The 16,804-nt window shown below is 28.8% G+C and overlaps 1 protein-coding gene across 1 annotated transcript in view; it reads right to left on the bottom strand.

Annotated features, from left to right (window-relative positions):
• Positions 1–5,817: 5,817 nt before the first annotated feature.
• Positions 5,818–16,804, bottom strand: part of LOC138179935 (neurotrimin) — a 254,315-nt gene continuing 243,328 nt past the window's right edge. Inside the window, exons 7-10 of the mRNA XM_069113212.1 lie at positions 16,550–16,699; positions 11,662–11,727; positions 11,362–11,463; positions 5,818–6,566 (exon numbers count right to left, since the gene is read on the bottom strand). Coding sequence (XP_068969313.1) covers positions 6,355–6,566; positions 11,362–11,463; positions 11,662–11,727; positions 16,550–16,699 — 530 coding nt within the window. The 3' untranslated portion in view covers positions 5,818–6,354. The remainder of the gene's footprint in view (positions 6,567–11,361; positions 11,464–11,661; positions 11,728–16,549; positions 16,700–16,804) is intronic.

Raw genomic sequence — 16,804 nt, 5'->3', positions numbered from 1 at the left:
TTGATACTTGAATGGCTTTTATGAGAAATACGGCTATACACGTGGAATGTTTTTGTTATACATATCAAATCAAATGTCCATACTTTCTATTCCTTTTCCTTAGTCAGTAACAATCATTCTGTTGCTCTCAATTAGAATTTCAGTCAATCTAAATCTACATTGATGCAAAGATAATGTTTTCATTCATTTTGTCTACGAAATTTGTCACACAATTCTTTAAAATACAACAAGTTGATTTTAATGCCCTCTTATTAATTTCTGTATACGAAATTTACATAGAGTTATTAGAAACCTATTGAAATACTTAAAATATAAAGGATAACAATGATATTAATCTATTAATTCTTTCTATACTTACAATTATCATACAATATCTTGCTAAATTGTTACGTAAGTACATTTTTTAGTAGTACTACATAAAACACATGAATATACATATAACGAGTACATAAAGTTAAATTTATAAAATATTATATTGGAATTCGTTTTTTCATCAGAGAAATAAAATAAGAAGACATTAATTTCAGATATTGCATATCTAGGAGGCAATAGTAAGCTCACTGAGGTAAATATAATACTTATTATATTAATAATTGCTACAATTGTCACAATTAAACTTAAATTAGTACATTATAAATTTAACTATACTCCTATATACAGATTTTACAATAAATTTCGCAAACGATAAGCAAAAATCGTCCTTAATTATATTTTTTGTAACCATCTCTTATTTATTCGTGGTATAAATAAATAAATTACTCTCTGTTTATAAAGTATTACAAATGTGTTGCACACAATATCAAAAGATGTTTAGTATAATTAAGTAATAACATCTTTATTAATTATATTAAGCTTCTTTGTAACTTCCTTCAGCAACTATATGTGTGCATCTGTAGTTTACACGTATAAAACTTCGTACAAATAAAACTTCAATATATAAAAAACCTACTACTTTTGATTCACTCAAATACACAAGTAGTTACTTCTGCTTATCGTTAACGAAGTTAATTGTTAATACATTTTACAACGCACAACTCTAACAATAGATGTGCACGTACGCAATACTTCTCCATAAGTAATATTTACAATCTTGAATCTAGATGTTGATAATTGTATATTGGAATACGTACATAGAACAAGTAAAATGAAAAATAAAAGATATTGCATGAACAAATAGTTCTGCGAGTACAAGTATTAGTATTTACACAAGCAACGAGAAGTGAATTTTGAAATAAAATTAGTTTTCTTAAAATCTAGAATAATTTAAACGAGAATTATACATTATGATCTTCTTATTTGGTTTAAAATATATGAAGTATATACAAAGAAATTTAATTCAGCAATAAATCATTTCTCAAACTGTATATGTACAAACAGTTTCTATTCATTCGATGTATGATCGTAGATCATTTTTTAATATATACAAATTCAATTATATGTTATATTATAGTTCAGATTCCGTACTTTCCTATTACATACCATATATTTGCCATATGTACAGATATATGCAAATGGTTACTTCTAAGGGAAAATGTACATGTAACTTTTCCTGTTGGATTTTACACATTGTTCTTGTTTCAGTTTTATTTTCCTCGGACACAACAAATCCCGTCAAACCACTCAAACACTCAATACGAGTACTTATCCTAATGTAACATATACACATTTGTATACACATACATGTACACATGAATTATACAAAGTTTTCTTTTAACGATTACGTTTTTGTTGTGATTCTAAATACATTAATCAGTATAGAAACAATGTATTGGTTTACGCTATTTTTCTGGTAATCTACCATTGCGCAATAACTATGTATAAGTACGTGTATTGCGTAATGTGTATATACTTAGGGTTTGCGCATGGTACTACACTAATTTAATTACACATCGATTAGGCCGAATATGCATTAACTAATTAGGTAACTAATTAGTATAACTCATCAGGTAACGAAGTACATAAACTACTATTGACGTTTGAAATGAATTATCATAGTATGAGTTATAAGTCTACAGCATTCACCTACTTAAAGAGAATTATTCGGGGTAATAGTTTTAATTTTTATCAATAAGTAGTACTATAGTGCTGTTAAAAAAGTGGAAACATCTACAGGTAAAACATACAATTAACGATGATCGTCACTTTGATAATTACAAGAAACGCTCTGCAAAACAGTTGAACGAAAGTGTACCAGTAAGGAGTTCTATCATTTCCATTTGTAGAACTGATGGAAATGAAAGGATCTCATTTGGCTAACGATGCGTATGATTTCAGGGCTTTTCACCTGACGAATAAAGAACGAAAGAAAGGAGAGAAATCGATAATATTGGGCAAAGCAGATAAAGAGGAGAGCCTACGATGCTAAGAGGATAGTCTGCAACGTTATAGAATATTCGAGCATAAAATAAATAAAAATTGCTTAAAATATTTTTCGTTTAGAGCAGTGTTAGTTATATTTCTTGTTTGATAATTCATTTGTCTGAACATTATAATTGATAAATTTGATTATAACTGAGAACAATTACAATTCTATAACAAATAAAAGGAAAATATTCTACACAGACAATATTAATAATAAATAATAAAAACACTACTATACTAAATTCATCAGTAAAATATTTCCATAGACATAGTGAAAATTTCATTATGATTTTAATAGGTACTTATTAAAATATTTGAATCAAATTATTTTAATTAGAAAACTGAAATATGTAACATTGGTTATGTACATAATTTTTGTAATTTTGAATATTATGAATATTCTTTAATTGTTATTTCTTTAATCAAATATATTTGTTTATTTATTAATATTCACATTATAATGTGATGGCACAATAATATTTATTCTTTTTACTACTTAAAATTAATATAATTAATTAATAAAAGATATGCCTAGTTGTATTTTTAAAAGTACTATATATAACAAAGAAATATTAAAAACACTGCTCTGTAGTCGTAATAAAAACCATATTTTATTTCCACGTGTGAATGTGTTAATTTTTAACAGTGAATTAATAAACAATATAATAAAGAAGTATTAGAAAAGTTTTCTTCCGTTTAAGCACTTACTCGACATACAATCTTTCGTAGATTGACTAGTTACAAACTGAGTATTATATGATAGAATACGTGAGCTGTAAAGAAAATGTGCAATTAGTAGAGCCGGTATATCAATGAAACAATTAATTTATTCGAACTAATAAAATTAAAGTTTGAAATTAAGGGATTATATTTATATTATTTTGAATATATATATTCTGAGTAGAATATAGAACATATAAAATTTATTTCTTGAAAGTATGCAGTTATTACGATTTTAATCTCATAAGATTTGAAATAATAAGACATTCGACATGAGGAAATATAAAAATACTTATCTCTGTACGTAATTGTTATTTGGCCTTCAAAGTCATATTTATAAATTTTGTTTGTAATCTATACAGTAGTAGAAATTGAAATCTACGACCAAAGAAAACATTTTCAACCATATTTCTTGCAATACTCGTGTCTTTAACCTTTTTATGCTATAAATGAGATTTATATAAAATCTTGAAACAAATTAATTTATTGGATTTTCGTTGTATAAAATATTCAGAATCATATTTATGAATTGCATTTCAATTCTGTTTTTTTCATCATGAATTGATGTATTCAGTCATTAAATTAAATTGAAGAGTAAGATTTAGATTTCACGATGGTGACATGTCACGATGTACATTTTTCGGGAACAATCGTAGTTGTTGCACTTGCACTTTGCACTTATATTTCACGTCAACGTTTCATAGACATTGTCGTTTACTTCTTCAGGACAGACTTGAAACTAAGGGTTGTAAGCGTTGTTTCCATTTATTGGAACATTTTTGTCGATTAGCCAGCATCATATCATTTCGAGACAGGTCATGCCATATGATTCGAAAAAACAACGGTCATCGCAAAAATATCTGCATATTTCTTCAGAAAGAACCGCTAAGCAACCGAAATTTTGAAACATTCTAACAATTTGTACAGGGACACAGCGGCTATAACATATACCCGATTGGTCAATCAAATTTAACGACTTCCGGTTAGATTTTACGAAGTGAGCATCCGAGTGGAATTTTCGAGTTGAATCATCTGTTTGATCAGTCAATCGGGACATCGCTCCGTATAAATGAAGAACCCTTAAAAATTAATAAATAATTAAAAATTAATAAATTGGAAGCCTTAGTTTTAGGACTACCCTGAAGAAGTAAACTGCAATGTTCACGAAACGTTGACGCGAAGTGCAAGTGTAACAACTACATGATTGTTGCCGCAGAACCAACATTGTACAGTATAAATTATTCGATACTATAAAACATATACAAGTCCAAGTCGAGCAAATTTTATTCAAAATAAAAATAAAAAATTTTTAAACAACGAATCATTTCATTTACTTTGTTATTTTCATTTCAGATATATCTTAATTATCTGTACAATATCTCGATTCTTTCAATTTCAAATATTCTATCGTGTATATATTTAATTTATAAATAATACAGCTGAACATTATTTTACAAACGCAACATTTGTTATATGTTTGTTATGGAATTGTTTTAACTCCAGTTATTTTTAAATAATACGCACATGTGAAAAATATCAGTATTTCTGACGTAGTTGATAACATTGATATAATAAAGTCAGAAATTATTTCGAATATTATTCCACGAAATATTTACTCGAATGCAACATATGAAAAGAAATAAATATCTATCTCATTTAATAAGTAATCAAATAATTTGGAGAAAGAACATTTGCTTATATTAAAAGCTAAGGGGAAATATATACTAGTAAGCATAAGAAACAGTATCTAATCAAATAGGGTGATACTAAAATAATTATTTTTCAAATATTTTACTTAAATATTGCTCAAGCTCAATACGAGTATATGTATGAGTGAAAGAACATGACATGCCAGCAGTATATTAAACCTGATTTACAATAGGGCCGTGATAATTGCACGTCCTGGACGGATTCGTTAATTTGACAGCAGATATCTCTACTCCTTCAATTGATTCAAGAAAATAGCAATTAGAAAGATTTTACTTACTTCAATTTATCACTTCGAAGCGACAAATCATCGATCAACAATAATTTCTTTTATTCATTCGGATTTCTAAACACTTTCTATGGATTCATTGATTCTAACAAGTCATTGAATCCGTATCGCATTCAATTAACGCGGCTCTACTGTATAAAAGTATATTGCAAATGATATCCTTTTATAATAATTAATGTCTTAAATAATTTAAAATAAATGAGTTGTATTCTGTATATATAATTGTTCAAAAGCCTACGATGCTTATTGATCGAACTGATAAAATGTCAATAACAATAAATATGATTTCTTTATCGAATAAGAGGAATGAAAATATGAATATTATTGAATATTAATGTTAATGTTTCTTAGTTGCCATTTCTTAACAAATGCTAATACATCAAAGTGAGTATTAATGTACATAAATTTTATATAAAAGTTTGTATTCAACTACATTTACAACAATATGTTTATACTGTCTTCTATTGATCATATTAGCAAATTTAATAGATTTAGTTGTTATGGTTACTGCTGATTTCTAGAGAAAACAATTTCTTTTTGCTGTAAAGCATATAAAATACTTCATATTTATAAATTCGTTCATTTACGAAGGTTGAGTGTAATCAAGCTAATATGCGTTACAAGTAAACGAGATCTACAAATAAAATTAATTGTTCTATTACTAAAATAACATAGATTACAATGGAAAGAAAATTGAATATAAGCTAATTATTGTATATATATATATACGAATCTTGGATACAGAATAACATCTGTATTTCTAAAAAGAATAACTAAGAATAGCTAGGAAAAAAATAGCTATTGAACTTATATTATAATCTAAATTTTCAGAAAACTTAAAATGATTATTCACAGATGAATTACGTGTAACGAGCAGATTACTAAGTGAATTGTACAATTTGTTGAGTTACAGCTAGAGTCTACGAACTTCTGCGAATACGCAAAGGTGTAATCACATTGCCGAATATCTGGTACAAGTATTCAAATGTATTATCACCAACGAGGCGCAGTATCTCGTCAGTGGTATTACTAGAAATTCCATTAATGGCCTAATTTGCAAACTTTAGTGCAAAGTTTGCAGCAAGAAAAACTGTTTCGTTGATTTCAGTCACAACGACGACAAAGGCAATAGTTGTCGATAAATTTGCGGCATCGAAGCACACCCATTAATTGATCCCTTTCGCGGATGAGATAAATGACGATGAACAGGACGAATCTTGATCCCCGAAGGATTTTCCTCGAATAACCGTTCTTTTCGCTGGTAGACACTGACATGACTACGACAGGGCAGATAGTAGGATTATGCAGATGGCCGCTGTAGATTGTACCAGAAAATTCGAACTAGAACCCCTGGATGACATCGATTGTGCCGTGTTGTCGATTCTTCGTGGTCGTACCTCGCCGTCGATGCTTTTTCGTCCTTTTGTTACTACAGCGTTTTCACCATCGTTATAGCTACCGCTGTTCGCCCTACCATGAAGCCGTATATCTGAGAAAAAGTGATTGATATATTAGAAACTCTGATAAAATTGTTTTTTATCGAATTCATCTATACCTGATCATTCGTCGATAGTTATATTTTTTACGCTTCAATATATTAATGCTTTTACACATGTATATATGTAAATATATATATATATATATATATATATATATATATATATTTATACATTTATACATGTACAATATATGCATGAAATATATGTATATAATATATATCCTCTATTAGGTATTTTTTACGTTTCTTAATTATAATTTTAATGTCCATTATGGCAAAGTAATGATTTCCAATATTAGATAAAAGATGAGTAATATGTTTAATAATTTGGCATTCGTTATTAGTACTTGAAACTATAACAATATTTTATCAATAACGAGCTTTCAATACGGTAGAGAAGGTAAAAATCATATATTCTAATGAGAATAATGCATGTAAAAACATAGTCTTTGATAGAACGCCAAAGGCATTACTTATTATTCGTCTTTCCTCGTTGTTCCTTTTTCCTTTACTGCGTACTTTTATATTTTATGCATGCCATTTGCTGTCTGCATTTTAATATTTTTTCGTTAGACTACAGTAATACCAGTTTAATACAAAATTTATAGATACTTTTCGTGTATTCTAATTTCGTGCTTTTATTTTAAGTTTGAATTTATTTTATTGTTATTCAATCTTCTGAGTTTATAAAGTCTACAAAGAATAGTGATGATTGTGCCAAATTAAGAAGACAATTCAATAATGATAATAATACCATACTATTTCATGTTCCTGTACCGATTTTAAATAATCAAACAAAGACATTAAGAGTATTAAGAAAAGTATTATTTGTTCCAGTGTACTACGTAAAAAAGTATTAGAGCAGGTGTAAATTAAAATTAACTGTATTTTTAAGTGCTGCGTTTTGATGTAAGTAAATATATTAAATTACTCATATCTACGTTTCACATTTATACATAATTAGCTGGGTTGTAACATTTTACTTTTCTAATTATAGTTCTCCCTACAAGTTCATCTGCCTTGCTTATTTTTCAGTAGTTCTTCTTTGCAAGTTTAACTACAAACATGTTGTGAATTTTAATAAATGGGAACGTATACTGTTAAATATTGAAAAGGAATATCGGTGTGTTAATAGAATACTTTTTTTTAAATTTAGTCTGTGTAATACTTACGAATGTAAATTAGTTGTTTCCATTAATTTGAGAAATTACAAATTTAGATTATAAATTTTAGAAATAAAGATAATAATGGCGAAAGCTGTTTCATAATAATCTGCATAATAATGTGAAAGTTGATCTGAGTGCAGTTTTAAACAATTTTTTCATGGAGAATAATAAATATTCATAGAATCTATTTTCATATTTATTACGATATTCTTCTACTAGTAAAATTATCTTCTTCTGTATAGTGTATATATATTTTTTTAAATATATTTATAATATATACAGGGTGTTTGGTAACTGGTGGTACAAGCGGAAAGGGGATGATTCTACGCGAAAAAAGAAGTCGAAAATGCAGAATAAAAATTTTTTTTTTAATTTTTTTTTTTTTTTTTTAAATTTTTCCATTGAGACAACGATCTACAGTGAGATCCGTTATAACGAGACGTGATAAAGAGCACGCGTACCGAGCGAAAATTCAAAGTCGATTTTCTCGAAAACAAAGCCTCAAACGAAAAATTTTTATTCTACATTTTCGACTTCTTTTTTCGCGTAGAATCACCCCCTTTCCGCTTGTACCACCAGTTACCAACCACCCTGTATATAATTCGTGTACACAAGAAGGGAAGTTTCACTTGACTTTGCGAAAACAATATTTTTTTACTACGTCGTAAAAATGATTTTGCATAAATCGATCTAGAATACAGAATAAGCCTTTGTTATCGTTTGTAGGAAGCGTTTAATGGTACGAATGATAGAAATTAAAACAATTTTTATAATTGTCAAAGCAGCAGCTATTGAAACAAAGTATCGTTTCTTAATATAATAATCTTCGTTCATTCGTAAAATAAAAAGAATTATATAGTTACATATAAATAGTTTACAAATTCTTACATCAAGTCGATGGATTTTTTAGTTTTTTGATTGAAAAATATGGTTTCATACATGATACATCCTAGTCGATTACTAAGAATATGACGGAATATTGTGTTATGCTGTTCCGATATCTATAACCTTTTTCTGGAATGTTGTAAAAGTTTCTTAATAACATTTATCAATAAGATTCAACAAGATTTGTTAATTCTTTATTTTACAAACTGATTAAGAATCTACTAACGCCGAGAGATCGATTTTTGATCTCTGTCGAAACAAGGAATTCCATGAATGAGACCGTAAGCCTGGATAGAACATGGTTTCAGAATCGTTTAAAGAAAGTGCATAAAAGTGGAATAATAGTGGATTAAAGGTTTGCCAGTACCATAAACTTTTAAGTTCACTTTGAACGATAGATTACAATCGAAGAGACGCGAAACGCCAGGGAAAGCTGCGAGGAACTTTCACAAACGAAAGATCAGATTACTTTCCATAGTTGAGGCGACGCGGCTCGACATGGTAGTTCATAAACCGCGTGGGATTTCATCAAAATCCCGTTGAGAGCGCAGCGTTTGTCGCCTTGGAGAAGATCTATGGCGTTACTGAAAGTTCGCGGGTAAATTTCACGCCTTCTCTCGAACTTTCCCTTCAAAAAGTTTCTCACCCTGCTGTGCGTAAGTTCGCGCATTACGCCGAGGTGATGATTTAAAAGGAAATTCGCGCGGAATTTCTAAGGGGGATAACGTATTTACCTGAAAATACGCCTGCCGTTTCTACTTTTCATTTACCTTCCGCTTCCTGATCAAATTCTATAATTAAATCCTGTAACGAGAAGGAGCGAAGGATTACAAGTGAAAGAGATGTTAAATCACGCGACTTTACAGCTTCAGTTTATTTCACACGGTTTCCCTTCGATGAAACTTGTCAAAGTAGAAAAGTTCCAGCGCGATAATATTACTCGATTACTTTTATGTTAATTTCAGAGATAGATTTGCATGTTCACGATTGAAAGAAAAAGGAACGGTCGTATGAAGTTTAGGAAGTACATTGCATGTTGTTAGAATCTAACTGTACTATTACTATACTATAGGAGACAAGTTTAATTCGATTTTTATTTAGAAAGTTTCACGGCATATAAGCGCCACTGCATGCTTTTGAATATTCAAACTTGTTTCGACAATGCCGAAACTGTTACTTGAATTTACAATGGTAACGATGAAACGAAAACTAGAATTGTTGAAAATAATATCTAAAAACATTTAATATAGAAACAAGATAAAACATGGCAGTTTCGTTTTTTTAACGAAAAGAAAATCCGAACAATATTATTTGGCGAGAAATTATAGCAAAACTCTTTACTATTCAATTTAATAGACGTATTATTTAACCATTTGGAAATGCAATTTAACAGTTAATAATTACATACTGATTTACAGAATGTTATCAATTTTTAATTCTCTCAAGTTATAATACATTAATGAAATTATTATAGAATGTAATACTGAAAAATCTCCATGTTTTCTTTCAATTTATGTTAAATACGCCATAGATAATTCTCATTGTATTTGGAATGGGCTTCTACTTACAAACTATTCATTTAATAATACATGCAAATATAAGTATGATATATTTGATATTCGTTGTAGTATTAGAGTTTTATTACATAATCGAAAATAGTGGTACAAGCTGAAAAGAAGTGATTTCCCATGAAAAAGTAAGTAAAGAAGGTAGAATGTTAATATTTGATACAAGACTTTATTTTCGAGGAAATCTACTATGAAGTTTCATCAAAAACGCGTGCACTTGAGAAATAATAAGAGTCAGTTTGTCAGAGTTGTTGGAAGAAATATCCCTGCCTATCACGCTTAAATAATTTTTCAGCACGACGAAGCTCCGCCACATTTTACTAGGAAAGTTAGGAATGTATTAAACAGGCAACACAACTTTTAAGATGAGCTTCAAGATCGCTAGATTTAATTCCACTCCATTTTAATTCATGGGATTACATTAAGGAGTTAATTTATGTTGAAAATAAAGAAAACATAGGTAAATTGAAGCATAATTCAGTAGTGATACTCATAGTGCATCATACACGCGTTTGAAGAAGTAAAACTTTGAAATATTTCAGGTTTTCATGCTTCTATAATCCGTCGATCAACGTCTTGAATTAATCTGTAGTTTAACTAAATAAATGTAATATTGCAACTTATTGTTAATATAGTAATTCAGAGTATACACAATCATGACGTTTACAAACATAAACAGAGTATCTAAGTGTAATGCACGTAAGTGTCAAATGCACGTGTAATTGGCAAAACTTTACAGCTGATCTTCTCGAAAAATTTGTTCATTGTATCAAAAATTATTACTTCATATTTTCCACTTATTTTGGAAGGGGGAATCGTTCTCTTTCGGCTTGTACCACCATTTTCGATACATGCCCTATACTATTACAATCAGAAATGTCACTATTAAATATCTTATTTATTATATCCTGTATTAACACTTTGTGCATTAACAATATATTATGTAACAATAATAATCAATTTATTAAGTAGACCAGTTGGAGGACATTTAATATATATTACGTTAGAAGATCCAAAATAATTTGTATTGTAACATAAAATGTTTCAATTTAGAAGATCAATCAATTTGATATTTTTGTCGTATTTTAATTGTGTATTACAATAGAAACCAAAATTCGAATATTTAGAATTTATAAATTGTTGTAAGGAATACAATAAACTACTTACCATCGGTTCTACCGATGTTAGGCAACGACGAATCAGTTATTTGGTGTGGACTAGGTTCTACACTCGGTTCTGGCCTTTGTCGAGAATTTTGAATATTTTCAACTACAAATTAAACGTAATTGAATTTCCGTTACATTCATTTTCATTTTGATATATTTTACACAATTTACGAAATTACGTACTATAAATTCCTTATCATCTTTTGTAATGCTATCGTATAATGTAGGTAAGTACGGTAATGAATTTCGAAAGCTTCTAATTGTAACTATAAATTTCTGTTAGTGCACCTTATACACTTACCTTCTTCACTAGTAGAGGTTGGAGTAGTAGTTGTAGTTCTCGGCTGTGTCGTTGGTGTTGGAATATCTGCAAAATACATAATTTTGAACAAAATTTATGCAATTTGAGTTTAAATTTACATTCGTATAGATAATTGATTGTTATTGCATAGGTAGAAAGATTATCACTATTATTTTGAATATTATCATGATTATTATTATTATTATTATTATTATTATTATTATTATTATTATTATTATTATAAACATCATTACTATCATTACAAATATTTCAATTAAGTTATAAATTTATTCATATTAGTCCCGAGCTCGTTAAATATTATATAACTAATTGTGACAAACTGTGATATATAAATGGTTTAAGTAGTCTAATACTAACGATAAATATTTTTATAACAAATACGATTTATGGGCTAGAGGTTATAATGATTCTTTATTATAGGAATTGCATTATAATAGGTGTAATCATACATACGCTAGAAAAAATTATGACACTTCTATTCTGAATTATAAAAGAATGTATCAAAAAATATGTAAAAACATTTTATAAAACAAAATTGAATAGTACGAGATACTGTTCATATGTATATTAATTTTACGCTTTTTTATGTATTAGTGCGTCTAAATAACGCTAATGAAATATTCTTTGCTATCATGACCATCAAACTGGGTACTAATTTTCTTTTATAATGAATTTTAAGAGGTAATACGTATTTTCATTGAATTAATAATATCCAAATCATTTGAAACTTAAAAAAATTTTAGGTAGAGAGTTCATTCATGTATTAAAAACGGTTAAGAAGGAAAATGAAGAATAATAAAGAATTATTTGAATATCCTTCATACTATATGCACTCTACAACAAGAAAATAGCCAAAGATTTAAATTTGAAAAAAGACGAGTTAATTTATTACCTATACTGTTAACAATTTGGATGTAATAATCTATTTGTCTAAGAATCAACTATGTTAATGCGCCCTACCCGCCGGATTTCTATCAAATTAAAATAGATTTAGATACTTTATTAATTTTAATTCCATAACTAAAGGAAATCTAGTTTAAAATTGGAATAACTTTTAAATCAATAATTTTGAAAAATAAGTGTATTAATTGGTTTTATAGTTTATTGGTTTAAATTTGTATAGAAAACAAGAGAAATCGCATTCTTTAGATATATTAAAAAATTAGTTTTATTTCATGTCATTTCATTTGTCTAATCTAATCGTAAAAATACAACTTGTCTGAATTTTGCGAGACACCCGATATAACCAGTCATGAAAATTGCATGAAAGTATCGATTACAGAAAGGTCTTCTATGCCGGGTTCCCGTAGCCATTAAGAAAGTTATTATCCAATTCCATAAATTGGTTAACTCGGTTTTTGTTTTCTCTGACAACCTATCGGAAGGAAAATTTAAAATGCAAATATGTATTAAATCGCGATCACCGCAAGTGAAGAGTTATTCAATTGGTTTCGTTGTAATGTATCGAGTCGGTGACTGATTAAAGCACGAAGTTAAGAAGTACCACCTACGAGTAGACCAACCAGAAAACCTACAATTACAGTTCAATAGATAGCCGTGGATTCTTTTTGTCAGAAAACAGAGTGACAGTGGCTGTTATCGGTGATTTACGGCTCGCACCACTTTCCAGGAAATACGATTTTCAGGACAGAAAGGCTCACACTTTATCGAAACGATAAATTGCTTTCTGATATCTATCCGAAAATTTCTGCTAAATGTATTAAATAATATTGAACATGTTCGTGAAACTTAATTTGTGCAGTTTATATTAATTGGGTACAAAATAATTGGATATTAAATATATATATATATTATACATATATGTCATATAAAATAGCGATCTAAACATATTTAAACAAGAGATGAACATACAAGGTCATTTATGGACTTAGTGAACTCTAAGAATTGCATGTTCTCCATGACAAAATTTACAATGATAACAGAAGTTCGATTTTAATGAAATTTTATGTATACATATGTCGAGTAGAACGTAAAGTATGAAAAACAATAATCGTTTCTCCTGTAGAAGTGAAAAATTATTTCAAGAGAGAAAGATCGGCCACTAATATTTATACATCCTTTCATTTCTAAGAGGAAAAATATTTCTTTTACTCCTTATTTATCCGCAACCAGTTATAAAAAAGATAACAATAGGCAAATATCATTACATAAGGTACAATTTTGTGTAATTTGTAAATAATGTACTCATTGATTTGTAATTTATTTTATTTTCTGTAATTTAATTCATGGTACGTTTTACACAAAATTGTTTAGAATCTATCTTTTATGTCCGAATTATTGAGGAGCTTGTATCCTCGTCGGTTTGATATCTCTTCAAGTAGTTGTTTGGTAAGTATATTGATATGGTGGAATAGTTTCTGTAAATGTTTTTGAACCGTGATGTATTTGTGTATATTCGTAAGATTTTTTATTGAAATCGTTCCAAAATTTCAACATTTGAAGTGGACGCTAAACCCCACAGTTTTATGCTATGTGTCCATATGAGTTTAATATACATTTATTCATTTTTGTATTGAAGTTGAAATATAAGTTGATTAAAATGAAGTTGATTTATATTTCCTTTTTTGCCAGATATGCTTTCTCTAGTTAAATCTACGGTTTAAATGCATACGAAAGTATTTGGCAGAGTCTGCTGGAGGCATTATTTTTCTACTTAACGTAATTAGGTGACACATACACTTCCTCTCAATAAAAGCTACATAGATTGACTTGTTCGCATTGGCTCTAATTTTCCATTTTTGTAACCATTCTTAAATATTATTTAAGCTGTTTCCTGAATTGTCTGATGCATTCTGTAGATCTACATGCGTGGATGATTGCCGTATCATTTGCGAAGATAACTGTGCGGCAATCTTGGGAAATTGGGATATCTGCGGCATGTAAAATATACTGCATTGGGCCAAGCACACTCCCTTGTAATGCTCCAAAATTGATAGGTACTACACCTGCCTGTACTTCTTTATACCTCACTGTAAAGAATCTATATTTCAGATAAAATTTTAATATTTTATATAGATTAAATGGTACACATTTTTTGATTGTTATAATAAGCCTTCGTGTCACTCTTTATCATAGGCTTGCGAAGTATCGATGAAATCCGTAAAGTAGTACTTTTTTCTTTAAATGATTGATTTATTTTTCGGACTAAATGATATATTTGTTAAGTTGTTTCGTATTTGCATTTAAGTTCAAATTGGTATTCAGGTACTAACTGTTTTTCAACTGTGACAGAATTTATTTGACTGCTGATAAATCTTTCACTGCATCAGAATTTTTTCCAGGTTTTAATATTAATATTATTTCTGCTATTTTCCATTGTACTGGAAAGTACACAGTAGTAGTCACTCAAGAGGGTGACTTTAATAACATATATGAAAATTAAAATCATTGGAGGTGGGTGCCCTAAACAAAGCAGTTTCACCAATTAAATACATACATATTGAGAATCGTACAGAGAGAAGAGCGGCTGCCTTAAAAATTAGACTTCAATTTCGCGAAAACGGTCGTCAGTAACGTAAATAATAGTAAGAACAATAACGAGCTAGAGTTCTCGATTTAAGAAAACCTGTTACGACCAAGGTCTTTCTTTGCGAAACCTATTAACCAAGGAAAAGTTCGGATCGATACTAGAATATGGTCGTTAGATGAAGGTATTTCTTCTATAACGGCCAACATGGCATTCTTGCAAACGCTTTTGTAGACTGATATAAAGATTTCATTCTCATGTACCTAGATATTCTGAGAGTATCTGAAATGAATTATTTATTTTTCTTTGACGTAAGCTTTTGTCCAAAAGTTAGTAGCATAATAATAATCTTCGCACATTTTTTACATTAAATTCGTAATTTAATGGAATGGTAATATTAATTATTGTTTTTTTAAAATGAAATATAATTTTACAGAGGAATAAACAAGTATTTGTTATATTATCATTAATAGATAATACGCGCTTTAGACAAAGTTAAATGAAAAGCTTATGCTTAAATTCGCTTTTCTCGCGAAATAATTATAGTTTCAAATAGAATCATGACATAAAGATTCTTAATTCGCATCGTTTTATTGTCTTACCACCAACTGATTCTTTGTTATTGGAATCTTGTTTCCTTTTTTAAACTTGCCTTATAAATCTATAATTATAATTACATACGTAAAGCAGAGAATGTGCGATGAATTAATTAAATCGTATTTTAAGAATGAACAAACCAACGGAGGAAGATATTTCTCGTTTAATCTGTATTCTGCGACGTGCATTTTGTTGAAACTGCAGCGTTGTTGCTGGCACCAGGTGGTCGCGCGTCAACTCATTTATTAAAAGCACACTGTGTGAATACCGTTCAATTCACTCTCCTTTTATCAAAAGAATCGTGACGATTTCAATAATTACTTTATTCATTACTTACTTCATTATCGTCTTCTTGTCTATTCACTGTGTATACACGTTATCACTGTTTTATAGAATTAGTAAAAGACTTTTTCAATATTTTCTAATATTTGTATAGCTCAAGTCATGTTACTCAAATTGCCTAATCTCTTTAAGTTTAATGTCACGTCAGCGCAATATTTCATTTTTGTTAGTCTTTTCACTTGAACTTTGCGATTTTACAACATTTGAAGATATTAAGATATTTCTAGTACTATAATAAACGATATTTTTCTTATATCTTAAAAATTTATTTTTTCAAATTATTTATAAAGTATTTAGAGTACTTTATATACTATTGTATTATTATTTGTAATACATATTTAATGTAATTTGATACTAACGTACTTGCTGTCTTTTTTTTAATTACGTGAAGTGTACATTTTTGCTATTAAAGGCTAAATATAATGTGAAAGATATACTTACGATACAGCTTAATACTGCCATCTGTTTCCCCTAGAGAATTCTTTGATATGCATTTGTATGTTCCATAATCGGACGTTTCCACCGATGATATCGTAAGTTTCATGTGTACTTTATACTCATTATATGAGAAAGTTTGATTGTATTTTTCTCCTGAAAACAAAGTATTAAACAAGATCTATATGTAATTATTTTACAACATAAATATGCTACAGGAATAATTTTATAATAATACATAAATAATGGATGACTGACAAT

Source organism: Bombus flavifrons, chromosome 5 (assembly GCF_040668555.2).
Source record: "Bombus flavifrons isolate JBK064 chromosome 5, iyBomFlav1_principal, whole genome shotgun sequence".
Taxonomy (NCBI): Eukaryota; Metazoa; Arthropoda; class Insecta; order Hymenoptera; family Apidae; genus Bombus; species Bombus flavifrons.
The sequence above is the reverse complement of the archived record's forward strand: the minus strand, read 5'-3'. Positions and strand labels throughout refer to the sequence as shown.